The sequence below is a fragment of the Acomys russatus genome, chromosome 17, assembly GCF_903995435.1.
Source record: "Acomys russatus chromosome 17, mAcoRus1.1, whole genome shotgun sequence".
In the NCBI taxonomy this organism is placed as follows: domain Eukaryota; kingdom Metazoa; phylum Chordata; class Mammalia; order Rodentia; family Muridae; genus Acomys; species Acomys russatus.
The window spans coordinates 39,152,029-39,179,057 of NC_067153.1; the positions used below are offsets into that span (position 1 = coordinate 39,152,029).

The following is a 27,029-nucleotide window of genomic DNA, read 5'->3' on the forward strand; positions in this document are numbered from 1 at the left end:
TACTGACCCACAGATGGTAAGGGACCCACCTCTGGAGACGTGTGGAGACTGCTGGTCCTGTCATCCACAGCAATGCAATGGCCATGTTGAAATATGACAGCAGGCAGAGGAAAAGGTGGCCAAATCCGAAGAGACCGAGGTCAAGGGGGGCTGGGGCCTGGGGACATAAGCAGATGACTTAGGACTGTGGTCTTTAACTAGCGGGTTGCACTCTAGCAACACGGCAAGTGCCTAAGGGGCTTCCTTAAATGCGGACTGCTGCAGCAGGCTGGCTGTTCCTCTCAAGGCAGCACATGCTAAGAAACCCATTCTAGTCGGCCCGCAGGTAAGGCAGCTGTCACCTGGCAAGTGTGACCCCCTAATTATTCACCCAACATTGGCTGAAAAGAGGCCAATGAGTAGATGGATCAAGAAGGTCTGCACCCCACGGGCAAAGGACGGAGTCACTAATGCTCCCAGAGCAGGTGGCTGCAACAGGCTGCCATGTCTTGTAGGTCTTAAAAAAAAAAACAAAATTGCAACCAATGAGAATCCTGACCCAGCTCAAATCTAGGACCTACTGACCTTCACTTGAAAAAAAAATATAAGATAGACTACACTTGAGGTAGGTGGTGCTGGTCCCTGGCAACAACTACAACTAAAGCCAGCTTCCTAAAAAAAGCTGCCTGTGTCCAACAGGCACCAACTCACTACCCCGTCTCCCGCCCCCCCTCCCCGCCGGGGGATGAAAGGCACAGCCAATGACCACGGTAGGAGGTGGTGGGTGTTCATCAGAGAGCGCTACTACAAGTGCCAACCATGTGGCTGCCACAAGGTTGGGCCAAGTGACAGGCCATCACCCAGATGAGAGGCTGGCTACCAAAGGGCCACCTAGGTGGAGGCTTCTCCCTTCTCCATCCTGCCTTCTGTGCCTGGCAGCTCTGGCAGCCACCACTTGGGTTTTCCTGGTTGTGCGGCCCAGTCTTAGCCTCTTGTTTTTGCAAGGCCTCATCTGCAGAGCCCAGAGCCTGGAGCCCAGGGACCAGGGCCCCTGGCCTCCCACCGATCACACAGATGACCTAGGACCAACCAAAGCACAAGGCGAGAGCCAGAGGAAGGTTGGAATTGCTTTTATTGAGGGGCGGACACCGCAGGGCCCCGCCCATGGTCAGGTTAGTGTTCTGCCTGGCATCTCCACCTGCCACCAGCTCAAGGTTAGTGGAACATGCAAAGCTCACTCAGAGGGTGGAGGCAGGGGTAGGAGCCACCAAAGGGCCAGAGGCTGGCTGGACAGGAAGGGAGAGTGGCACTGGCCAAGTGTTTATGTCAGCACAGATGGGACAGCCAGTGTCTCTGGGCCATGGAGGGGCCAGGGCTCCCTGGGAGAGAGGTGGGCAGCAGCACCCAGAGAGGGGTTCCACAGGCTTGAGGAGTCACTGGGTCTCTGGAGTAGAAGTCTTAGATCTGCAGAACCCTCCAGCCCCGCCCAGCCAGAATGTCCGCCTACTACTACCCTGTGTCTGGGTCTTTAGGGCCTGGGTACAAGAAGGACATAGAAGGCACTTACAAGGGGAGCTGGGGCTGGAAGGCTGCAGCAGAGGCTCAGGTCTCAGGGGAGTGAGTATGGGGGTGGTGAGCTACAAAGCACAGCTCCAATGGCAGGGACAGGAGCCAGGCGGGAGGCTGGGGCTGAGAGCAGGCCTTATCTTCCCATGGGGAAGGGGCTTCTCTGGGCAGGCTGGAAGAGATGGTTGGCCTGGAACCTTTCCTTTGTCAGCAAAACCCACTGAATAGGCGGGCCATTCAGAGACACGCTGGACAGGGGGAGAAGTAGCTGGCTCAGGACAGAGGCCTCAGGAGGCTCAAGAGCTGTCTGCTCACAAGATTGTCCCCAGCTCCCCTCAGCAGCTAGGACCAGCAGGTAGATACCCAGTGGTGTTGGTTTGGAGGTCTGGGGGGGCCTTTCCCACATAGAATCCTCCCAGGAGAGTCAGGAGTAGTAGGCCGAGTGCCCAGGCCTGGATTCTCCAAGGCACCTAGCTATGGTGAGTGGCAGGTAGAAAGGACTAGGGAGACCCCAGGAGACTGAAGTCGTCACTGGGCCTGGGCCAGCCCCGGTTTCCCAAGACACAGGCTGTCTGGACATCGGATAGATATTAATGTGTTAGTCTGGTCTTTTTGGTTAAATTTTAGGCACCGCTTAGGAGGAAGACACCTTTACGTGTTAGAGGGGAAAAAAAAAAAAGACCCCGGCGCCTCCACAGGGAGCCTGGCCACATGCAGAGCAGGAGGGCAGGGTGCAGGCAGAGGGGTCAGGCCACTGCAGACTCAGGGCCCCCGAGAGAGGATGAAGGCCCTGAGGCATAGCGACGGCCGTAGCCAGAGGAGGAGTAGGAGGAGGAAGAGAAGGTCATGGAGAAGCCGGAGCCAGTGGCATCGAAGCTGCCACGGCGGGAGCCGGCCCGGGAGCCGGTGCGTGAACCAGTGCGTGACCCGGCGGTGGAGCCAGAGCCGCTGACACTGTACGGGCTATAGTAGCCCTTGCTGGACTGGGCCGCAGCTTCCAGCAGCCTGAGCCCCGTGCCGTCCTCCACCATGCTTCGATCCAAAGCGTCCTTGTAGGAGATCTTAAGCTTGGTCTTGGGGCACGTGAGGTACTTGGAATAGGCACTGACATCACGCAGCTTCTGGGCTGTGCGGGCATCCACAGTGCCACGTTGCAGAGCCTCATCGAGGGACACACGGCCGGGCGTGTCAGGCTCTATCAGACCACCTGTTAGGTACTGCACCTCCAGGAAACGCTGGCCTGCCTCGTAGTACAGCCAGCCTTTCTTCAGGGCCTGGGCAGCTGACATCTTGGTCTTGGTCCGTGGGTCCTCAAACCCACAGAAGGCCTTCTGGGCTAGATTGATACGGTCTACCATGATCTTGTCCACCAGGCCCTTGTTGACGGCCTCGGTGACTGGGAAGCGCTCACCAGTGCTGGGGTCAATGATGCCCCCAGTGCAGGCCTGTGCCTCCAGCAGCCGCTGACCAGTGATGTTGTCTACCAGGTTGCGGTGCATGGCCTCTGTGATGGACACCTTCTCCAGAGTCTCTGTGTCCAGGATGCCGGCCACTGGGCCAGTCTCCTCAGTAGGATCAGACCAGGAGGCTAACTGGGTCCTAGAGACAGCGGGGCTGATGGGGTAGGAGGACGATGAGCCCACAGAGGAGGAGCGGGAGCGGAAGCCACCAGCGTTGCCCGAGAGCATGTCGGCAAACTCGGTGATAGAAAGCGTGCCGGCCCGGTACTGGTCCAGCGCTGAGTGGTCAATGAGGTTCTTGGTGATGGCGTCGTCGATGTCGTACTGGCGGCCAGAGCGACGGTCAATGATCATAGACTTGACGACGCCGTCTGAGGAAGAGATGGTGATCTCTTCCCACTCGCACTCTTGCTCCGACAGCTCGAGGTACGTCTGGTGGTCGATGAGGCCCTTGCGGTAGGCCTCGTACACTGACATCTCCTTGCCCGTCTCAGGGTCCACAATCACCACGCGGCGCTTGCGCACTGAGGACTTGGAGGATGTCTTCCGCTCCCGCTTCTTCTCCTTCAGTGGCAGGAGACACAGGCCAGTCTGGGGGTCAGTGATGCAGCGCTCCATCAGCTGCAGGTAGGTGAGGTTCTCCTCTGTGTTGGGGTCGAAGAAACCCTTGGTGTCATCTGAGGGGTCAGTCAGGATCTCGTTCATCTCCTCATCAAACAGGCCACGCTTGTAGGCCACTTCCACAGGTAGACGGTGGCTCTCCTCGGGATCGATGATGCCACCAGTGGCGATCTGAGCCTCCAGCAGACGAATACCATGGTCCTTCAGGATTAGGCCCTTCTTCATGGCCTGGAAGAGAGAGATGAGCTTCCCAGAGTAGGGATCCTTGTAGCCCGTGACGGCACGTTCAGCTGAGAGCAGCTTGTCCTTGAACTCGGGGCCCACAATACCCATGCGCACGGCCTCCTCCACAGTCAGCTTGAGTCCCTTGATGGGGTCAATGACATAGCCAGTGGCTGCCTGTGCTTCCAGGAGCTCAAAGGCTGTACCAGGGCGGATAATGCCCTTCTTCATGGCCTGGTACACCGAGAGCCGCTCCTTGGTGGTATCAACAAAGACTCCGGCAATGCAGCTGGTACCCTCAAGGAACTTCTGCAGGTTCTTAGTGACCTCCTCGATGGAGGTCAGGCCTTCTTGCAGCTGGAGCGCTGTGGCCTCGTCCATGACCTGAGAGCGCACCAGCTCCTCCACAGTGATCTGCTTGCGCAGGCCGCGGAAGGTCAGCTTGCGGGCGTCAGAGAGAGGCAGGAGCATCTGGCCGCTGTTCTCATCACGGCGGCAGCGCTTGAGCAGCTGGGTGTAGCTGAGGCGCTCATCCGTGGAGGGGTCCACATAGCTGCGCACCTCACTGGGCTCCGACAACTGGTCGTGTGTGTCCTTATTGAGGTAGCCACGTTGGTAAGCCACCTCCAGGGGGAGGTGGAAACCCAGGCGGGGGTCCACGATGCCTCCTGTGGCTAGCTGGGCATCCAGCAGCCTCAGTGCCTCCTCAGCAGGGATCAGCTCCTTCTTCATGGCCTGGAAGAGTGAGATGGTCTGTTCCGTGTAGGGGTCACGGTAGCCAGTGACAGCCCGCTCTGCAGAGAGCAGCCGGTCATGCAGCTCAGGGCCTACCAGACCCTTCCGCACGGCCTCATCCACAGTCAGCCGCTCGCCCTTCACTGGGTCCAGCAGGAAGCCCGTGGCTGCCTGAGCTTCCAGCAATAAGCGGGCCACCTCGGCATTCAACAACCCCTTTTTCAGGGCCTGGTAGATGGTCAGCGTCTGTCGGGAGCCAGGCAAGTAGACACCAGCCACTGATCCTGTGCCATAGAGGTAGCGCCAGGCAGACTCCATCTCCAGAACCTCACGGAGGTTCTTGGTGCCTTCCCGGAAGAGGTTGTAGGTCTCAAGGGAGATGATCCGGGCCTCATACAGGTCTTCAGCAGTGAGCCGGCGGCGCACATAGTCATAGGAGGCAAGGTTCTGCTGGCGGATGATCTCGGTCTTCTCAATGATTTCGATGATGATGATGATCATTCGCTCCTTGGTTACTCTACCAGCCTGAAAGTCAGCCATGAGCCGGGCTCGCTGGTCCTCCGGGATCATGTCGGACTGCATCACCTCCCACAGGGACATGGAGGAGCCACCGTGGCTGCCACCGCCTGGGATGTCAATCTGTGTCTCCTCGAAGGCCCTCCGAGTCTCCTCCTCAGTATACACCTGTGTGGTTTCGACCACCTCTGTCTTCTCCGCCCCTTTGAGTGGCAGGAGGCGCAGGCCTGTCTCGGGGTCCTCGACGCAGCGCTCCAGCAGCTGCAGGTACGTGAGATTCTCGTGCGTGTTGGGGTCGAAGAAGCCCTTGGTGTCATCGCTCGGGTCAGCCAAGATGCGGTTCATCTCCTCATCGAAGTAGCCACGCTGATAGGCCACATCCACAGGCAGGCGGTGGCTGTGCACTGGGTCGATGATGCCACCTGTGGCGACCTGAGCCTCCAGCAGGCGGATGGCATGTTCCCTGAGGACCAAGCCCTTCTTCATAGCCTGGAACAGTGAGATGGTGGTGCCTGAGTAAGGGTCCTTATAACCAGTGACCGCCTTCTCAGCTGACAGCAGCTTCTCATGGAGCTCAGGGCCCACTACTCCTGCCTTCACAGCCTCGTGGACGTACAGCCGTTGGTTCCGCACAGGGTCCACTAGAAAACCAGTGGCTGCCTGGGCCTCCAGCAGGAGAGTGGCTGTGCTGGGTCTGAGGAGGCCCCGGCGCATGGCCTCGTAGATGGTGACTTTCTCCTTCGAGTCCTCCAGGTAGACACCTGCCAGGCAGCCACTGCCCTGCAGCAGTGTCCGCACAGAGGCCACCTCTGACAGATCTTTGACTGACGTCTTGCCATCCTTGAGCTGCTCAAACTGAGCTCTGCTGAGGATCTTGGAAGCCAGGAGCTCACTAGCTGGCACAGGGGCCCGGAGGCCACTGAAGGACAGTCTCTCCTGCCGCTGGGTCTCCACCTCTTCCACAATAGTGATTAGAATCTTGATGACCTTCTCTACGGTGACCTTGCCTGTGCGGAACTGCCGGAGCAGCTCCTGCCTCTGCTCCTCAGTAAAGTATTCGGAGCTTATGAGCTCCCACACTGTCAGTGCCCTGCCCTTAAAGCTGCCCACAGGAACCTCAACCGTGGCCTTCTCCAATGTCTCACGGGCCTGGATCTCAGAGTAGACTTCCTCCTGCCGGGCCCGGATGGCCTTTTCTGAGAGTGGAAGCAGGCTCAACCCGGTCAGCTGGTCAGGCCGGCACCGCTGCTGGAGCTGGCTGTAGGTGACTGGCTCCCGGGTGCTGGGGTCAAGGTAGACTCTAGCATCTTCCCTGGGTGATGACAGGGCCCTGTTGGTTTCTTTGTCCAGGTAGCCCCGGGCATAGGCAACATCCAGGGGCACACGGTGGCTCTTGCTGGGGTCTACAATGCCACCAGTGGATAGCTGGGCATCCAGCAGGCGCAGACCCTGTTCTCGGGGGATGAGACCCTTCTTCAGGGCCTGGAACAGTGAGACACTTTGTCCTGAGTAGGGATCCCGATAGCCGGTCACAGCCTTCTCTGCTGACAAGAGCTTCTCATGAAGCTCGGGGCCCACCAGGCCAGCTCTCACCGCCTCGTCCACAGTCAGCCGGGCACTAGTGGCAGGGTCGATGATGTGCCCAGTGCCAGCCTGGGCCTCCAGCAAGGCCAAAGCCACGTCTGGCTGCAGCAAGTCTTTCTTCACGGCCTCGTAGATACTCAGCTTCTGCCCTGCTTCGTCCAGCCACACACCTGCAATGACGTTGGCGCCCCGCAGGGCCTGCCTCACGCTGTCCATCTCGGCTACTTCCCGCACGGAGCGCTCACCCCGCTGCAACTGCTGGTAGAGTTCATGGCTGATGACCCCACTGTCCAGCAGCTCGGCAGCCGGCACAAGGGCCCGGAGGCCCTCAAAGCAGAGCTGGCCCTTCCGCTCGTGTTCTTCTACCACGGTGATGACAATCTTGATGATCTTCTCCACCGTGATGCGGCCCGTGCGGAACTGCCGCAGCAGGTCCCGTCGCTGCTCCGCTGTGAAGTACTCTGAGTTGATGATCTCCCAGATGGTCACAGTCTTGCCCTGGAACTTGCCAAAAGGTGCAGACACAGTGGCCTTCTCAAAGACGTCACGGGCCTCTGTATCGGTGTACACCAGCTCACCACCCTTGGCGGCCTTATCTGTGAGCGGTAGGAGACGCAGGCCTGTCTCAGGGTCCTCGACGCAGCGCTCCAGCAGCTGCAGGTACGTGAGGTTCTCGTGTGTGTTGGGGTCGAAGAAGCCCTTGGTGTCATCGCTCGGGTCAGCCAAGATGCGGTTCATCTCCTCATCGAAGTAACCACGCTGATAGGCCACGTCCACAGGCACACGATGGCTGTGTACAGGGTCAATGATGCCGCCCGTGGCAATCTGGGCTTCCAGCAGGCGGATGCCATGGTCCCTGACGATGAGGTCCTTCTTCATGGCCTGGAAGAGTGAGATCTGTTCCCCGGTGTAGGGGTCCTTGTAGCCGGTGACGGCACGCTCTGCAGACAGGAGCTTGTGGTGCAGCTCGGGACCCACGACACCCTCCTTCACGGCCTCATTGACAGTCAGCCGCCGGTTCTGCACAGGGTCCAGGAGGAAGCCTGAGGCCGCCTGGGCCTCCAGCAATATAAGAGCTGTTCCGGGGCTAAGCAGCTGCCTCCGAAGAGCCGTGTAGATGCTCAGTTTCTCATTGGTGGGCTTCAGCAGCAGTCCTGCGATGCTGCTGCGGCCCTTCAGGTACCGGCGCACATCTTCCTGCTGCATGAGCTCAGCCACTGTGGTGTGACCCTGTGCCAACCGCTGCACTTCCTCCAGGCTCAGAATGCCTGCTTCCTGCAGCTGCTGAGCTGGCACCTTCTGACGTAATCCCTCGAAGGTGTGCTCTGGTTCTCCCTCGTTGGCGGGACCATCAAGCGCATCGCGGCCATTGGGCAAGGCTTTCGTGGCAGCAGCCTGAGTGGTGGCAATCTCCTCAGAGTGTGCCAGCGCGGCTCGGTGCTCTTCCTCCAGGCGCTGCAGCCGTTCTCGCAGCCTCTGGTTCTCCTCCGCCAGCAGCTTCTCCTGCTGCTGCCGCTGCTGCTCCAAGTGCTGCAGTTCCTCTTGCTTGCGCCGCACACCCTCCTCTGCCTCACGCTGCCGCCTCCTGGCCTCCTCCATGCTGGCCACCAGCTCCTGTTTCTCCTGCTCCATCTGCCGCTGCTGCCGCTGCTGCTCCTCGCGCAGCTGTTGCGCCTTAGCCACCTCGTCCTGGAACAGCTGCTCCAGCTTGGCCTTCTCCTGCTCGATGAAGTGTTCCCGCTGCAGCAGGCTGTCCTTCTCAGAGAGAAAGCTCTTCTGCAGGGCCTGTGTCTCCTGCAGTATCTGCTCTTGCTGCACGGTCTGCATCTGTTGGCGATGGGAAAGGGGGTTAGCTATCAGGGAGAATGGAGACCCAGGATGAGTCACCACTCTACCCAACGGTAGACTGGACCCTCCCTGAAAACAGGTGCCACCCAGCCCGCCCTTCCGCCTGTGAGGAGGGAGGGCGCTACCTCCTCAGACTTGAGCTGGAGCAACTTGGCCTCTTGCTTGAGCTTCTCCTTCTCCCGCTCCAGCTCCGCAATGGCCTCCCTCAGACACTCGGCATCATGGTCACTCTGCTGCCGCTGGATCTCGAGCGTCTGAACCAGCGTCACCTTCTCCTGGGTAGCAAGCTCGGTGCGGTGCAGCTTTTCACCGATCTCTTCAGCCTGCTTCCGGAAGCGCTGGGCATCCTCCTCTGCACGGGCCTGGGCCCGACTCATCTCAGCCATGCGCAGCTTGAGGCGCTCAGCCTCCGCGCTCATTTCCAGCTGCCGCTGCCGCTCTGCCTCCAGAGTCCGCTGGAAACCCTGTGTCTCCTCCACCAGCTGCTGGGCCATCTGCTCCTTGTCCTCTTGCAGCCGCCGGGCCTGCTCCTGTGCGAGCTCCTTCTGCTGCTGCAGCAGCTCGGCCTCAGCCTTCAGCCTCGTGGCTTCCTGAACGGCCTGCATTTTCTCCTTGAGCATCTTCTCTGCCAGGGCCCGCTGCTGCGCCAGGTCCTCCTCTGCTAGCTGCCGAAGCCTGGCTGCTTCCTGGGCGGCCACACTCAACCGTGCGGCCTCCTCTGCCACCTGTTTCATTTTCTCAGCCTCCTCCTCCAGGAAGCGTTGTGTGTTGTCCTTGTCACGAAGGATGAGTGCCCGATTTTCAGCTTCAATGCGAGCTTTGAGCTTGCCCAGCTCCTCCATCTGCACGCGGACAGAGAAGAGCTCCTCTTCCACCTGGCTTCGCTGCCGGGCTGCCTCTGTTACCTCGGCCTTTAGCCGCTGCAGCTCCTCATCCAGAATGTTCTTTTGGTGGTCAGTCTCCTCAAGCTTCAGCCTTAGTGTTGTCAGCTCCTGCTCTACCTGGGCCTTCTGCCGCAGCGTCTGCTCGGCAAACTTCTTATGCTTCTCCATCTCCGCGTCGGCTGCTTGCTTCTGTTTCAATGCTGCCTGCTCTGCCTGGGCCCGGCGCGCTGCCTCCTGCTCGGCTTCCTTGCGCAGCTTCTCCGCAGCTGCCTGTGCCTCAGCCCGAGCCTGTGCCTGCTCCTCTGCTGACTGTTTCAGCCGCTCCGCCTCTTCCACTTGTTTCCGAGACTGCGCTGCCTCCCGCTCTGCCTGCTCCCGGGCCTCCTCTGCCTCCTCAGCAGCTCGCCGTGCTGCCTCTGCCTCGTTCCGTAGCCGTTCCAGCATGCTCTGCTCCTGCTGCAGTGTCTGCTGCAGCTCCTCTTCTCGCTGTTGCACCACAAAGGCATGTGCCTTCTCCTCGGCCTGCAGGCGTTTCTGGGCAGCCTCCTGGGCCAGCTGCAGCTGCCTTGCAGACTCCTGCTCTGCCCGCTCTCGCAGGCGCCGTGCCTCTTCCACTTTGGCCTTGAGCCGCTCGACTTCCTCCAGTGCAACCTTGCGCTGCCGTGCAGCTTCCTCCTCAGCCGCCAGGCTCTTCTGCACGCGGTCCTCGGCCTCACGGCGCCTCTGCTCCTCCTCAGCTGCCAACTGCCGCTGCCGGGCTGCCTCTAGCTCCGCCTGCTCTTTGATGCGCATTGTGTCCTCCGCATTGCTACGAATGCGACCCAGCTCCAGCTCCAGTTCTGCTTTGCCGGCAGCTGCTTTCTCAAAGCTCACCTTCAGCGCCATGATCTCCTCCTCCACTTGCCTCCGCTGCCGCAGCGTGTCCTCCACCAACCCCTTCTGACGCTCCAGCTCGCTCTCGGATGCCTTGCGCAGCTGCGCCAAGCGCTCCTCTATGTCAGCCTTGTGCAGTGCAGCCTGCTCCTCCAGCCGCCGTCGCTGGAAGGCCTCATCTTCAGCCAGGCGCCGTAGGCGCTCATTTTCGGCCTCCTTCTCTTTGAGTGCAATCTCTGCCTCTGTCTTGAGCCTTGTGGCCTCACTGATGGCAGCCAGCTTCTCAGTAAGGACTCGCTCTGCCTCAGCACGCTGCCGAGCTGCATCCTCCTCGGCCAGCTGCCGCTGCCGCTTGGCCTCTTCAGCCAGGGCACGCAGACGGGCAGCCTCCTCAGCCAGCTCTCGAAAGCGGTCGGCCTCAGCCTCGAGCCTCTGCTTAGACTTCTCACTGGTTGAGCGAGACTCTTCCTCTGCTCGGGCCTTGCTGGCCAGCAGTACCTCCATCTCTGCCCGAACCTTGGCGAGTTCAGCCTCCAGCTCCTGGCGCTTCTGCGTGGCTGCTGTGGCTTCACGCTGTAGCCGAGCCAGCTCCTCTTCCAGCAGCTGCCGCTGCTGTTCACCCTGCTCTGTCTCAGCCCGCAGGCGGATCAGCTCCTGCTCTGCAGCCAGGCGCTGCTGCGCGGTGCCCTCCGCCAGCTGCCGCTGCTTCTCCAGCTCCTGTTCGGCTAGCTCTCGCTGCCGCACGGCCTGTTCCTCTGCCTTGCCCCGCCGGCGGGCTTCACGCTCTGCCTCTTCCTTCTGCTTCTCCGCATCCGCCTGTGCCAGAGTCTTCTGCTGTGCCACCTCTTCTGCCTGTAGCCGCAGGCGCAGTGCTTCATTGGCCTTTAGCTGCCAGCGCTCCAGCTCCCGCTCGGCCTCTTCGCGGGCTCTTTCGGCTTCAGCTTGCTGCTGCGCCCGCCGTTCGGCCTCCTCCCGCAGCTGTGCCACTGTCACATGCTCCTCCTGCAGAGTGCGCTCCAACTGCGCTGTTTTCTCCGCAAAGGATGCCCGCTTGCTCTGCAACTCCACTTCTGCACTGCGCTGTGCTGTCTCCAGGGCTACCTGCACTTGGCGTGCCCTCTCTGCCTCAGCTTGTCGCAGCCGCCGTTCAGCCTCCTCCGCCTGCATTCTCAGCTCATCCAGGGCCTGCAGGGCCCTCTGCTTCTCTCGAGCCGCCTCGGCTTCAGCCTTCACGCGCAGGGCCAGCTCGGCCTCTGCTTGCCGTTTGCGCTGGCTCTCATCTTGCACCTGCCTGCGCAAGCGTTCAGCTTCCTCCTGAGCCTGCCGCTTCTGTGCTTCTGCCTCCTCGGCCCTTGTACGCAGAGCCTGTAGCTCACCCTCTGCCCCTCCACGCTGCCGCTCAGTTGTCTCCAGCTGCAGGCGCACTACACGGATCTCTTCCTCGATGCGTATCCGGCTGCGCTCTGCAGCCTCCACCTGCTGGGCCTTGGCCTGGATCTCTGCCTCTGAGCTCTGCCTCAGGTGCTGCAGCTCCTCTTGGATGCTGCGCTTCTGCTGCTGTGCATCCACCGCTGCCTCCTCACGCCGTGCCACCTCCTCCTGCATGCGCCGCTGCAGTTCTTGTGCCTCCAGCTCTGCCTGTGCCTTAGCTTGGGCATGCGCCTCAGCTAGCTGCCGCTGTTTCTCCAGCGCAGCCTCCACCTCGGCTAGGCGCTCCCGCTCCTCTGCCCGCTGTTGCTCAGCCAGCCTCTGCGGCAACAGCAGAGAGGGGAAGAGAACCACAGACAGGTGTGAGCGTGGGGAGGGTGGGTGCCAGGCGCTCACACGACGCAGAAGGTGCCACCACAGTTCACTTGGACAGTGCGGTTTGGGGGATCGGGGAGAACAGAGATTCCAACCCAGCCAAGGAGACAGCGTGCACCCACCCAGGGTACTTGGGCAGCGAGCATAGCAGCCCCACCATGCTCACCAGCCTGGGGAAGGAGGCCCAGGCGTCCTCCCCTCTTCCCGCAGACAGGCGATGGAGACAGACGGACAGGGAGAGAGAGAGAGAAAGAGCAAAGCAGGAGGCTCGCAGGGCCTGCAAGCCATACCCACCATAGTCCTGCCTGAATTCTACCACCCTATCAGACCTGCTCCCCACCACAAGGCCTCTCTCTCTCCCCTCAGGGGGAGGGGGGAATGTTCTCAAAGCCCAGTGGGGTGGGGACATGGCGACGCAGCCAAAATCGGCACAGCCGTGCAGACCAGAACCAACTCAGAAGGCCTCTCAAGCAGGCAGACAGTGCAAAGAGGAGGTAGGGCTGCAGGCAGGCCAACGAGGCCACCTGGGAGGTAAGGAACTAGACAGATGACACCATGCCTGGCCAAGTTACTCCAAGATGTTCCTCTCCAAACTCCATAACCTCATACACCAACTCTTTCCAGGGCAACAGACCCAGTGACACCAACACAGAATCCCCAGGAAAAGCACACAAGAGCCAGAAGGATGCGCATAAGAGCACTTGCCAAGGGCACACCAGCCACCAGGCGGAGAGCAGAGCCGTGCGTGCCAGGTCAAGGTGAGGGCCACAAGGAAGAGCAGCCTGGGCAGCCGTGCTGGGGTAGGGTACTGGCAGCACCAGGTGTGGGGCGTGGAATGAACTGTAACAAGTGGTCTCACACAGGTTCCTATGGGCTGCATTTGAAATTGGGAAAGAGGGGTTCCCGGTCCACCCGCACCCCATCCCTGTCCACATGGCCCCGGGCATACCTCTTCTTCTTCCATGCGGCGCAGTGTCTCACTGATGAACTTGATGTACTGACTCGTGAGTGTGGTCAGCTCACTGTAGCGTGTACGCAGATCCACATACTGGGGGAAAAGGAGAGAGTCAACCAATGACCAAGAGCTCCCCCCATGAGGCCCATCGGTCCCCCTTGGTCAGCTGAGGCTTAGCCCACTTCCATCCTACCTCCTGGATGACACTCTCTGATCCTGACTGCACCTTGGGCTTCTTGGCTGGTGAGGCCACGGGTTCGAGCTGTGCCTTGTAGGTGACCAGCTGCAGCTCATAGTCCTACAGACACACACACTGCAGTCAGCTACCAGCTCTACACTCAGGCTGCCTGGGCCTGACCACCCCCCCACCCCCCCCCACCCCCATCCTCCCAGGCTGCCTCACAGGCTTTCTCTGGCATAGTCCAGGCTTGGGAGGGTCATTCAAAAGTCCAGTGCCTGCTCAAGAGGCAAGTGTGCCTTGGTTTTGAGTTTTAGAGCTAGCGGCTGGGAGGCCTCACCTTGATTGCATTGATGTACTGCTTGGCAAATTTCTGGCATTCCTCAACCTTCTCGCCATGACGCTCAATCTCTTCCAGCAGGGCCTGAGGGAGGAAGGGGTTAGCGTCGAGCCCCAGGCTGCACCCTACCACATGCCAAGCCTAACCCTGGGCCTACCTTCTCCTGGCGCAGTTGCTCCCGTGCGGCCTGACTGTTGGCTATCGGCACGGCCTGGATCTGCTCCTGCCGCCTCTTGGCGTCCTGCAGCCAGGAGCTCAGTGGATCCGCACTCTCACGGTAGTAGCGGAGTTGGCGGCCCAGCTGTTCGAGCTCACGCTGCCGCACATCAGTCTGGGCTAGTACAGCCTGCCAGCGCTCCAGCAACTGAGTGACACGCTCTCGCCAGCGTTCGACCTCCACGTCCCGCTCACCGTGCCGCTGCTGGAGCCGGTCACCAACTTCCTGTGCCCCTCGCAACTCATCTCTTAGGGTGTCGAATACAGGCTGCTGTGCTTCGGCCTGGGCCCGCAGCTTCTATAGGGCAAGGCAGGGCGGGTACCATTTTTAACATGGGCTCCTAATGACCCTGTCCCTGGTGAAGCTCAAGCCCCCAAAAAGGTACCTTTAGTGAGGCCTTGGTTGCTTCAAGCTCTTGGAGAGTGGCAGGAACAGCCTGGGCCTCCTTGAGCTGCTCCTCATGGGCTTTAAGCACCTCCTCAGCCCCCTGGGTACTGCGAATTACCAAGCTGATAGTCTTGAGTCTAGGTAAAAGATAGGAAAACTCAGAGCCAGGAGATACTGGGCTCAAACAAACATCCTCAGTGAAGGAACTAGGGCCACTAGGTACCTCCTACTGTGCCCAGACTCTACCTAGCCGGAGCAGGTGGTCACTTATGCTGGGAAACCTGGGGGGAGGATGCCCCAGGCAGGAGCGGCAGACTGTAAAGTACTGGGGCAGGTAATACCACCTACAGTGTAGTTCTCAGCCTTCTAGCTGAGCAAACAGGAAGTAGGAAGGGGACCGTGTCTGACAGACACAGTCCTTTCAAACACCGTACCAGCGTGTTAATGAAGAGTGGGTACATTATGTAATACAGGACACAATAAATGCTGGAAATAAGTGCTGCTAGGGGCATGAAGCTTCTGAAAGTCAGGCCCTATGAATAAATGCTGTACCCACTGTGTCTGCAATAAACGGAAAGAGATGCGCAGGAGCGCTGCAACTAGGCACAGGAGGATAGGCAGAGGGGCTGCACTCTGGGAAGTGCTCTGCCATCAAGAGGTCAAGCAAGGAAGGATCCTAAGAGGTCCAGAGGCCTGGGGGTGTCTTGCTGCCTTGTCCTTCTAATGTCTCAAGCATTGCTCCAGCCTTAGGACTCCATTTTTCTCCACCGAGAAGCCTGTCTGTCTCTCAAACTCACTGATGTCCTCTGTGTAGCAGGTTGGTCCTTCCTCCTGAAACCATCAGTCTGGCCACACCTCACCTCATGGCATCCCTCCCTCCCCCCCCTCCCTCCCATCTGTGCTCCCTTCTATTCACAACTTGGAACAACCTCTGCTTTGACCCCTCCTTACCCCCACTCTTCACTGGGCTGGCTCCTGGTCAGTGCCAAGTCTAAGACTTCCTGTCTTGGCACTCAATGAGTAGCACCAATGTCCCCTTACCGACACTTCACATCCCATTGTCAGGAAGACCTATGGATCTGACCTTTAAAATGCATCAGGCTCTGAGCCTTTCTTAACACACCTCATGCTGCAGTGTAGGTCCAAGCCCACCATCCCCTAGCCTGACTCTTTAAAGGCCCCTAATGCCACTTGACACGCCCACCCTCATCTTCCCTCTTCTCAGAACATGTCTGGAATCACTGCCCTTACCAGAGGAGCCCCACTGGACCCCAAAACTTGCACAGGAACACTTACTTCTCCAAGTAGATGGCAGACAAGCTTCGGACCTGTTCCAGCTTGCCCAGGGTCAGTTCCAGCTCCGAGCGCAGAGTGGGTACAGCAGGTGATGGCTCTGGCAAGGCTAGAATCTTCTCAGCCTCTGCAGAGAGCCGGGTGACTCCTTTGCCTAGCCCCTCCACCTCGGCTTGCGCTTTCTGTAGAGAGACCAGGTAGGGACAATGACCAGCAGAGCCCACCAACCAGTGTCCCTCAAAGGCGAGAGAGGTTGGGGTGGGCAGGAGGAGTGAGAGGTGAGTGGAGTTTGTGCCTGCCTGTTGCTCGGCGATGCGTTGGGCACACTCCCGTGCAGGTTCTTTGCCCAGTGGCAGCCGCAGACGGTGCACAGTCCGAGTTTCGCAGGCTTCCAGTTGCAGCCGAATATCCTTGAGCTCCGAAATGCATCGCTGGCATCGAGACTCCTCCTGCTCACCTGGGGAAAACGCTGAGGTTAGTCAGGAGTGGCCTACATACAGCCTGCCTACTCCCCCCCCCCCCGGGGGGGCCTTGGCCACCCACATACCCTGTTCCAGACTTTGTAGCAGCTGCTGGTAGTGGCGGCTACAAGATCCGTACTCCCGCTCGGCCACCAGCCGGTCCTCAGGCCCAAAGCCCCCAGCGTCCTGGCTGTCCCGAAGGAAGGCCTGGTAGTGCAACTCCAGGTTGCGCAGAGCTTGGCGCTGCTCCTCTGGCTTCAGTGTGCGGAACTGGAGGTGGCACACATCGTTTGAGAATATGGCGCCAGGCCAGACAGTGCCCGCAAGACACCATCTGCCATCCTTCCCAGTTCCCATGGCCAGCGAGCAGTCCTACCGTGACCAGAGACCAGGACCGGATGAGCTGTATGTCACGACTGAGGCTCTGCCATGCCAGGAGACTCTTCATGTCCACGTGCAGCTGGTGCCACAGGGTAACCAGGGCCTGATGCTGGGCCTCTAGTCTAGAAGACAAGGATCATGTTCGAGGGTCCTGTCTGGAGCCCTCTTCACTCTCCACAAACTCCCTCCATCTGTAAACCCCCAGGTTACCCACCTAGCGACAGCTTCCTGGGCCTCCTGGTTGGGTGGCGGCACAAGAAAGCACACGGAAGGCACGGCAGCCTCACTGCTGGAACCACTGAGCACCTTCCAGTGAGACGGCTGGGCGGGACCCACCAGCTGGCATTGGTCACCCTTGTGCACAGTCACCTGGGACAGTCAGAGCAGTAAACGAGGTAGCTGTGCCTACGCCCTGGTCAACACAGCCCCTCCAGCTTGGGCACAGCCTGGCTCAGCTCTTACCTCCACCTGCTTATAGTCACACACAGCCAGCAAGGGCACGTGGCCCCGCGCAGGGTGGGCAGGGTTGCGCGGCTTGAGCTGCACAATAGCCTTGGCCCGCTTGGCCAGGCCGGAGAGGTGACCCTTGTATTCATTCAGTTGGTCCTTTTCATCCTGTGGAGGAGGGGAGGCTCAGGGTCAGCCCGTCCAGCTCCGGATGCAGGGATCCCTGGCCCAGAAAGTAGCAGACACCCCAGCACCCTGCCTGGAGAGGCTTTTGGTGCTAGGTGAGGGGCACTGAAAGGCGGGTGCAGCCGCGGAGGGCACAGGCCTCCACAGGTTGGTTCCACTGACCTCCTTCGGGGCCAAGACTGGGTACCCCATCCCTACCTTGGGCCACTCCTAAGTCTTCTAAAGAAGGGGATAGGGCCGACTTAGACGCCAGCCCCTGCACCCTACCTCTCCAGCTCTAGAAGGTCACTCTCCTCCCCTGTCTAACCTGAAGGGAGGGGAAGAAGAGCAAAGCTCAACAAGAGAGAGCAGTTAGGGAGAGCAGCTGGCCTCTCCCATCGCCTCAGGCCAGCGCTGTAGCTACCGCCCAGTCTTTGCAGATCACAGAGTCAGCTTCCTCCTCAGTGACTCCCTGCCTCCCTATGCTCAGACTATTGTGCATAACCCGGTCCCCCATCCATGCACCAGTGGATACGGCCCCCACAGCCAGCTGCCAATCTGCCCATCATAGCTCTGCAACCACGCCTGCTCCAGTCATCAGGCCATAAATCGATGCCGATTCACCACAGGGCTGGTGATCCCAGCAGACAGCTCCACTCGGGGAGGAGCTAAGGCTGGGTGGGGCTCATGCCAGCCCCCTGCCCCAGGGCCAGGCACCTGCTACCAGTTTTTCTGTTTGCTGGGCCCACACCCCCTGGGTGTCTCTCTATCCCTATCCTGGGGCCTTCTAGACCATTCTGAAGTACCCTCACAGCCCATGTCCCATCCAGTCTGTCCCCACTGTTCCTTGTTCCCATCTGCCTTACCTGGGCATCCTGCAGCAGGTCCTCAAGCCTGGTGACGGTGATGGAGCGGTCACAGCTGTACTTCCTGCGTAATGTCTCCTGCAGTCTCTGCAGCTGTTCCTCAGCCTCCCGAACATCTGAGAAGAACTGGGTAGGACAGCAGAAGGGGTCATGGGGCAGGATGCTGACAGGGTTCAAACCCCAGGCAAGCTGTCCCAGCAGATGCCAGAGCTGAGAGAGCAGGTGCTGGAAACTCCCCCAGGTGGACTGGCTGTGAGGGCCACATGTCTGTCAGGGCTGGTGGGACACTTTCAGGGCACTATGGCTAAACCACAGGAGAGAGGCCCTGGCCCTTACCTGGAAGTAGGCTGTGTTCTCCTTCAAGTGTGCTTCAATGCAGCAGCACAGCTGTAGCATCCAGCTCCACTGTGTCTGCAAGGCAGCCTGGAAGGACTGCAGATGACATGGCCTTAGGTCCCACCCCGAGGCCATCAGTCCCACAGCCCCACCCCCACTCTGATGCTCTGACGGTCCTCTGCAGCCGCGCCCCCCACCTCCACTGTGGGCCGGGCAGGATGGTCTTCCCGCAGCAGCCGGTCCCCGGTGTTCTGGGATCTCCTTGATTTTCTTTTCCTTCATTTCCAGTTCACGCATTAGTGCCTGACAGAAAGGAAAAGGGTCTCACAGACAATTTCGAGGATCAAGTCCCCTGCCGGCCCCCCCCCCCCCCTCCCCCCGCCCCCACCACCGTGAGGATGAACTCATGGGGCTCCCAACCGTGGGGAACAGGTATGAGTATGAGTGAGGAGGGAGGGAGTGGACACGGGGAGGGGGGAAAGGGAGGGGCGGTGCCGTGAAGGGAAAGCCGCCTCACCGAGTAACTCTCCTTCTTCGCAGCCATGTTGGTGTTGCGGTCACTCCAATCAAAGCCCACTTCCTCCTCTTCCTTCTCGTTCAGCCACATCAGCTCCTTGGTAGCTGCTGCCACAAACCCGTGCAAGCTCTCCAGGGACCGGAGGCGGGCCTTGGAGGAGTTCTTTAAGTAGGAAAGAATGAGTCAGCTGACTGCCTGCTGCTGCCGCTGCCGCTGCTGCTGCTGCTGGGCCGTCTACCCCCCCCAGTCACCTGCAGCGCCCCACTCACCAGCAGCTTTGCGTACTGCAAGTCTAGGCGACCCAGGCAGTCTCGGTAAGCACCCCGGGTGGCAGGGGAGAGCTGGCCCTGCAAGAGATAGAAGTGGTAAGGGCTGCAAGTGGTCCTGGTGCCGTGGGCCCACAACCACTGCCTACCCCTAGGGTACCGCTTACCTCATCGTTCCGTGCCCTCTCAATCTTGGCTCGGAATTCCTCAATAGACTGATGCATGCCTCGGTGGCTGCCCAGCTGTGCCTCTATGCTAGGCAGGTCCACACCCCACTCAGCATTGTCTATTCGTCGCTGGTTCTCCTCCACCCATGCCAGTAGATCCTGCAGGTAGCGTAGTGTGGAGTCCTCTAGCTCTGGGCGCCTTTGTGTACTCTGCAGGTTCACTTGGGTCACAGGGGCAGCCACCCCGGCCTTCAGCCGGAGGTTGTACTCGGTACGGATGGCGACCAGGCGCTCATGCAGACGATACACCCTGAGGAAGCACGGGAGTTGGAAAGGGGGTCAGGTGGGTCTCGGGCCTCCTAACCCAGCTTTCCCCAGGTACGGCACATACCTCCGGTACATCTGTTCGCCCTGTGGGTGCCGCCCATCTTTAAGGGTCTGCACATCGTTGAACAACAGCCGGATCATACCATCAGCCTTGTCCAGGTCTCTCTCAACTTCCCCAGCCCTCTGAGCCGCCTTGCCCGAGGCCAGCAGCCGAATGTCCTGCAAGATGGTCCTGTGTGACTCGGCCTGGCCAACTCTCCTACTCATGGCCAAGGGTTCTCAACCAAGGCTACCCCCCTTCACCCACATTCATATCAAGGTCTTGTCTGGCTCATGGCCTTGGGATTCCCTGTCACTTCTTTCCCTCTCAAAGATTCCACATATCTGGCTTCTAGACAAAGCTGTATCAGCTCTCTGGGAGAATAAGGATCCTGTCCCAAAGATTTCCACTAGGCCCAAGGATAGAGACCTTCACAGCTTTGTCTTCACGGATTCTGTGCCTCACCCTCCCTCATCTACCACATACTTTCCCCCACCCAGGCCCACACAGCCCTGTGCCTTCTGGACCCCGTGGCACATGTCCAGCAATGAGGCTGAGGTTTCCCTACTGCCCATTCTCTGAAGAGGGAGGGGATGGAGGAAAGGCGGCTGCTCTAGAGTGAGGCAGGGAGGCAGAGAGTCCTGCCTGGCGGGCAGAGGCCAGCTCTGCTCACAAAAAAGGAGGTCAGAGTTGGCAGTGGACCAGAAGGGCCTGGTTTTCCCGCCCTAGTGCCACACCCTGGGCCTGTAGCCCAGCAGGCCACAGCCCTGGCTGCAAGAGTAAGCAACTCAGTGCTCCTCCTACCTCCCTCAGGCCTGGAGGGGTGCCCACCCTACTCCTTGCCCCACCCCCTCACCGACTGCAGCAGGGAGTCGGCCTGGTTCAGCTGCTCCTCACACAGCCCGGCTTCCATCTGCAATTTGCTCACGATGCGCTGCAGACACTCCAACCTATGGACCAGATTACCCCCAGAGCCCCACAGGGAGTCACTAGGGCAGCCACACTCCAGCGTCAGAGAGAGGCACCCTCTGCTCTGGCCTCACTGCTTTCCCCGGGATGTACTGTCCTCCTGGCCCTCAACACTGGAGTTTGGTTAGGTTCCCCAGCCTGGGGGGGGGGGGGATTTCCTCCTCAGGCAGTGACTCACCCTGGGGTGGTTCCCCTGCCACCGCAGGGCCCCACCCGCCTGCTGTCTCTCTCACACAGCCTGCCACCTTCCACATGGCCCACCTCTCAAACTCGCTCCGGAGTTGCTTCTCCCGCTCCAGGATGGCCACGTGCAGCTTGCCCCACTCCTTTTCCACATCTAGCGGGTGGTAGCCAGGCGGGATCTTGAGCTGGCCTGCTTGTACCGCCCCCTGTGAAGAGAGGCAGACTCAGGCCCAAACTGGACACAGGGAATCCTGGATACTCAACTCCTCCACAACCTGGGACAACTTTGGTCCCTAAACACCATATTTGAGGTTAAGCCATACTTCAGAGGCATCAAGTTCTGGGGTTGGTGGAGGCCTCAATTTATCTACCCATGGAGTACATGACCCTCAATATCCCCAGCTACCCCCCAAACCAGGAGACACCCGACTCACTTCCCTTAGGGGCACCTCATTTTACCTCCAAAGACTGGTAGATGACTTTGGACCGGTTCTTGTCTGCTTCCTTGGCAGGAAGCTCTGTCTCCTTGAACTTCAAAAACTGGCACCATAGGATCTATAGAGACAGGGGGTGTCAGCAGCTACCCCAAGGTCACTCAAAGGACCCCAGCCCAAGCAGGCAGGCCCACCCTCAATCTCTTCAAAGCTGGCGGGGAACTTGCGTTCCTCAAAGGCGGCGGTATGGTGCCGGATCCACTGCAGCAACAGCAACACAAGCTCCCGGTACTCCTGCCAGCGCAGCTGCAGCTCCTAGGAGCAGAAGAGTGAGCGAGCAGCCATCAGGGTCTTGGGGTCCACCTCCCCCTCATCATGAGCTACCCACTCACATTGGCCCTCACCCCATCCTGCGCGCCGGGCACACGGGGCATGGCATCATACAGGGATGACACGTAGGTGATGATGGACTTTTCATCAGGCTGAGGGACATCCACATCTGCAGGAGAAGGCCGGTTCAGTGGGGGCCAAGCAGCAAGGGCGAAGATGGGGAAAGGCAGTGGGTCATACCTTCTGGGTCCAGGAGCCTTGTAACCCCCAGGTCCCGCTCTGCCACGGAGAAGGCCTGGTCTAAGTTCTCCAGGTTGCTCTGACGATACACTTTACTCATATCGATGAGCATGGGCCTGTGGACAAGTTGGGGAGGATAGGAGGGACAGCCACTGAGCAGGGATACATAGACACAGTCCTTGACACATCCTCGCAAACAAAGCCCGGCCCCGTACCCCTCCTAAAGATAGACTTCCTATTTCCCTAGCATCTCCAGTCCTGCCATGGGGAAGCTGATTTTTGTTTTGGGTTGGGAGGGTGGTTGTTATTTCAGGGTAAGGTCTTGCTGTGTAACACTGGCTGGCTGTTAACTCCTACGTAGATCAGGCTCACAGAGCCACCCGTCTCTGTGTCTGCCTCCAGACACAGGAATGGAAGGCCTGCACCACCACACCCAGCAGCGGGGCCCAAGGAGCCTTTGGTGGGCACCAGCATAGCAGTGCACTGGCGCGGACTGCTCCAGGCACCTCCCAGGGGAAGCTGCTGGCTCTCGGTACACCCTTTATGCATCAGGTTCCAACAGCGAAAGGTATTCCTCTGCTACCTCTGCCCTGACTTGTTTTGAAGTCACCGGGTTGAAGTGCTCCCAACCTCCAGCCTTCCTCTGGTCAGTGGGAAGACATACTTGTGCCGGTGGATGATAGCATTGAAGAGACGGCCATCACGCCAACTGGTGGTGAAGTTGTCACAGCGCAGGCCTTGGTAGCCCTCTACCATACGCTGGGACCACAGCAGCAGCTTCTCCTTTGCAGTCATGTCCTCCGACTGTCCGCTCACCTGAATGTCTGAGATCTGTCACACACAGGAGAGAGGCAAGAGCTCAGCCCTGGCCACCTGGCCTGCCTGACCACCCACACCACCAGATGGCCTGACGACCTGCGTGAAAGCAGAGCAGCTCACGGTGTAACTGTAATACCTAGGGCCCCCAGGGCTCCCAGGCCACCTGGGGTACAGTGGGGTTCCTGGGGCTAAAGCCTACCACATCTACCTCAGGACCAGGATACTCCAAGTGGCAGCTTCTACCGGAGACAACAGAGTCCCTAACTTCTACTGTCAAATGATTGGTGCTTAAGGCTCCCCCTAGCTGAGGGAGTGTACCCTGAATCCTCAGAGACTGGCATGCAACACAGAGGATGGGCAAGAGACACAAGAAGGATAGCTATGGACCCTTAAAGTTGGTCCAGCTGTTGGAGTGAAGGGGCAGGTGAAAGCCCCCCTCTAGTTGCAGGCAGGTATGGGTCTACCAGCCTGCCATGTTGTCGGTACGCGTGCCAGCCTGTCCCTAGCTGGCTGCTGGCCTGTCAGGCCACGTGACTCAGCTACCATGCCAGTCTGGCTTTGGGGCCCAAGATCTTAGATTTGTGGCTTCCTGTGAGGCTAGCACAGGCAATGGATGAGTCACCCAGGGCATTCCTGCAGCTCCAGAAACTTCCCTAGGCAGCCAGCAGAAAATGCATTCTACTGGTCCTATGCAGCCAGGCAGAGCCTCAGGGGCACAGGATGGGCAGGTCTGGGAGAGAGAATTACGCCCTGCTGCCACAGGCTGCATAGGCCTCAGCACAGGCTGAGGTTGGCGGGTGGCCTTAAGGGCACCACCTCCCGGGCCACACCCTAGCCAGAAACAGCGGCCGCCAACCAGCCATGGAGTGCCCCTGCCCCAAAACCCTAGGGGAAGGTAGATGGTGGCGGGGTGGCTACCAACCTGGAAGTGCAGGATGATTGTCCAGATCAGGCCAAGGGTCAGCTTGGGGTTGCCGTCGGCGATGTCATCGTTTCTGATGTTCACTAACTTCACCTGAGAACAAATGGCGTTCAGGGAGGTGACCGGGTTTGGGGCTTATGACCTAGAGACTGGGGCCAGGTAGACAGTGTCACTTACTTACCTGGCGGTGTCGGAGGTAGTCCAGGGCGATCTGAACATTCTGCAGCTTGTGGAAACGCATCCTCCCCTTCTCTCGGGGCTGAGGGGAGGCCAGGTACAGTCAGAGCACACGGGGCAACAGTTGCTTCAAGGCCCCACCCTTCAGTCATACCCAGAGCGGCAACAGCAACTAAACCAAGGCTCTCTCCCAGTGCATCAACAGGCCCCTCCATGATCCCAGGTTCACCCTCCTTAGCGGGATGACCACCGGCCCAGGGGCAGGCTTGGAAAGCCAGCAACCCCGGCTGTGGGAAGGAAGGAAGGGAGTGGGGAGGAGACAATAGCCAGGAAACCACAGGGGAGGGCAGTGGCATGGAAGGGGAGGGGGGGTCCTCAGTGGTGCCCACTGCAGCTTCTGGTGAGTCTCTGGCCCAGCCCCTGGTAGGTAGCAGGGAGGAAGGCAGGCAGCTTGACACACAGCCATCTGCCTGCCCAGGAGCCAAATGTGGGCCAGGCTGGATTGGACGCCATCCCCAGGTGAGGTGGGTAGGCTCCTCGGTCTTGGGAAGCCCGGGTGCCGCCATGCCAGCAGGCACAACCACTCACCAGGCGCAAACTCCTGATTACGTCCCGCTCCCTCGGCTGCCCAGCCAGAGCAGGGCAAAGGGTAAAGGGCAGAGGTCAAGATTCAGAGTCCAAGCAGCAGAGAAACCAAAGCAGAGCAGAGCGTGAGGTTACTGTGTTAGAGCTCGAATGCAGAGAACAGCGAGAGGGCCATGGCCATAAGAGGCCTGGCCTTTGGCTGTAACGCCAATGGTAACACTCTGGCCAGGAAGGAGCAGATGGGGTTGGAAGGTGAGAGACTGAGCTGGACACCGAGTGGGTGGAAGGAAAAGGCCCCAAGGAAAGAAGGAAGGCAGGGACACACATACCAGGCTGTCCCCGGAGAGGACCTCCAGCAGGGAGATGAGGTTGTGGCCATCACGGAGGTCTTCGTACAGATCACTGATGTGCCTCTGAGCCTGTGGAGATAGCAGGGACCAAGGCGGCCACAGATGAGGATCTGCAGGGCCACTCAGGTGCTGGGCACTGCCCTGGCTGTGGAGAGGCAGTGGGGTGGTGCACACCCTGCCCCATGCAGGCACCTACCTCTGCCCTCCAGTGCTACAGCAGAGACCACGAGAGACCAGAAGGAAGAGGAAGAAAGAGACAGGAGTAAGTGTGGGAGGAAAAGGACAGAAAATAACAGGTCTTGGAGATGAAAGGGGAGCTTGAGAACTGTGAGAACACCCGGGGGGTGGGAGGGGAGCTGGGGAACTGCAAGGACACCCGGGGGTGGGGGTGGGGGACAGATAGGGAACCCTCCCAACTGACAAGCAGCCACCACTAACCTTGATAAGGTGCTTGTTGACCCACTTGGTGAAAGTTTTCTTCTGCACGCGGTCCCGTTCATCTGCAGGGGACAAAACCAGTTCACCTGCCTGGAACCTGGGAAAAGCCTAGAGAGACCCCCCAACCTCCCAAGGGGCAGACACAGTGGCCTGCTTAGCCAAACCTTGCCTGACAATGTTCCACCAGGGCAATCCCAGGCCTTTCTCAGATCAGAAAGACTGGGGGGGGGGGGGGCTCCCCACACAGACACCAGAAACCAAGGAACCCAGGTCTACCCAGGCCCTGCTATACTGTTCAAACTTCCCTTGTTTCTAAAAGAGAGAAGGACTAGAGCCACTGTACCCACAGCATACAAGTCCCAGCCTGCCCCACCCCACATGCTGCCTTCCAGGCTGAGCAAGAACATGGCAGGGCTGGGGCCAGCAGGGGCTTTGGGAGGGAAAGCCAAGTCTCCCTGACAGGGCAGCAGGCTTCCCCAGAGACATAGAGAGCCCTATATACACCCTAACCTCTGGCTTAAGCACGGATCACTGGCCTCCATCTTGGGGCCTGTCCACCAAATCCATACCCTTATAACAGGGCCCCACCCCCACTCGGTGCCAAGGCTTCCTGATACAGGAAGGACTCTTCCTGTCACCAAGGCCCGGCCAAGACGAACCGCCAGCTACCTTTCTTGCCCTCGGAGGCCCTGAGCACAGCCAGGTAGAGGTTGTCCTCTGAGCTGGTTCTCTTGCTACCCAGGCCCTCAGGCTCGGGCACACGCAGCCGGTGCTGAGACATGGTGCTGCCCCCACCCCTTTGTCACCCTGTCCCTTAGCTCCCAGGTGCTGTGCTCCGTCTAGTCTAGGCAGCCTTGTCTGGTACACAGGCCGCTGAAGGCTGCCGGCTACTCTGGACACTAACTCAACAGAAGCTCAGCACAGACTGGAGTCCCTGTGGCCACTCCCTTGCCTGCTATACCCTTAGCAAGGCCGTCCCACCCCAGGAGCTTTACTCCGCCTTGCCCGCCCCCCAGAGGGGAGTGTCCCAGCGGGAAAGAAGGAAGGCAGCCCCTCCCCCATGGCCACACCCTCAGCCCACCAGAAACAGGAAACCCGGGTTTCCTCACCCACCCTACCCACAGCAGTAGGACCTGGGTATAGAGATGGGGGAGGGAGGGCTGGCCCCAGGACCACAAGGGAGCATATACTATCCCCATGGCCACCCAGAAGGCTCTTCTATCACAGGCAGTGAGCAGAGGCCCTCTACCACACAGGGGCGTTAGAGCCTGCCTATGTTCCTCCCTGCAAAATGACTGTAGAAGAAACTCCCAGGGGTGGGGACCAGCTGCCTCTCTGCTTTTTGAAGTTGCCCTAAGTCATACCTCCTCAAGCCTGCATTGAGCAGGGACTATGCCCTATCCAGAAGGCCCCCACAACCGCTAGGTTTTCAGGCCCTACTGGAGGACCTCCTAGGTTTGGCAGGGTCTCTACAGGATTCCCAACAAGCCAGCCCAAGCCAGCCCAGCCAGACAAAGCACACCTCAGGCAAGGACAGCTCATAGCTCAGTGGTGACTCATCCTAGGAGGGCAGCCCAGCCCAAGCTGCAGAGACACCTCCCCAGTTGGGGTGGGAGAAAGGGTTGCTATGGCAGCAGGGAGCATACCAAAGGGGGCACAGCCAGTGAGTCAGACCTGGGGAGGGGGCTGAGGTACTGTGACTCACTAGAAAGGAAGCTGTACCTTGGGGCTGTTTGCAGCAGGGTAGGGCTAGCAGATAGCAGCTGTTACAGGTTGTAAAGGTGGTGGAGCTGGGCAAAGGGCATGGGGGCCCCTGTGACTGTACCTGTCTAACTTGTAGCCTCTGGCTCCCTTGGGTCAGATGGAGCCACCTATAGCCAGCATCTGGAACTGCCCAACCTACCCGACCTACTCTTGGAACAAATGTACCACCCAAACCACAAGAATTTTCCAGCCCAGGCACTGATGTGATCCAGCTGTGGGCTGCTGAGGAACAACCCCCTTTCCCAGAGGCTAAGCCCTCTCTATTCCAGGAAAAGTTTGCCCTATGCTGCCCTTGCTGCTGCCCCTAACGGCCACGAGAGGGCACTAAAACTCTGTAGGGCGGAGTAGAAGCCAGTGCCTAAATTATTACTGGGAAAGCTTTAA

General features: G+C 59.4%; 1 protein-coding gene across 1 annotated transcript in view; it reads right to left on the bottom strand.

The window, feature by feature from the left end:
- Window positions 1-1,960: 1,960 nt before the first annotated feature.
- The window catches only part of Plec (plectin), a 34,873-nt gene continuing 9,804 nt past the window's right edge, over window positions 1,961-27,029 (bottom strand). The window contains 31 exon segments of the mRNA XM_051159783.1: window positions 1,961-8,510; window positions 8,657-12,037; window positions 13,041-13,139; window positions 13,240-13,344; window positions 13,565-13,648; window positions 13,722-14,078; window positions 14,167-14,305; window positions 15,465-15,918; window positions 16,009-16,192; window positions 16,299-16,425; window positions 16,518-16,672; window positions 16,766-16,918; window positions 17,782-17,907; window positions 18,118-18,213; window positions 18,315-18,371; window positions 18,373-18,420; window positions 18,635-18,796; window positions 18,904-18,981; window positions 19,068-19,377; window positions 19,459-19,613; window positions 20,291-20,384; window positions 20,665-20,792; window positions 21,046-21,141; window positions 21,207-21,335; window positions 21,413-21,519; window positions 21,591-21,706; window positions 22,255-22,421; window positions 23,332-23,424; window positions 23,513-23,590; window positions 24,423-24,512; window positions 24,882-24,943. Of these exon segments, the coding sequence (XP_051015740.1) occupies window positions 2,292-8,510; window positions 8,657-12,037; window positions 13,041-13,139; window positions 13,240-13,344; window positions 13,565-13,648; window positions 13,722-14,078; window positions 14,167-14,305; window positions 15,465-15,918; window positions 16,009-16,192; window positions 16,299-16,425; window positions 16,518-16,672; window positions 16,766-16,918; window positions 17,782-17,907; window positions 18,118-18,213; window positions 18,315-18,371; window positions 18,373-18,420; window positions 18,635-18,796; window positions 18,904-18,981; window positions 19,068-19,377; window positions 19,459-19,613; window positions 20,291-20,384; window positions 20,665-20,792; window positions 21,046-21,141; window positions 21,207-21,335; window positions 21,413-21,519; window positions 21,591-21,706; window positions 22,255-22,421; window positions 23,332-23,424; window positions 23,513-23,590; window positions 24,423-24,512; window positions 24,882-24,943 (13,649 nt within the window). The 3' untranslated portion in view covers window positions 1,961-2,291.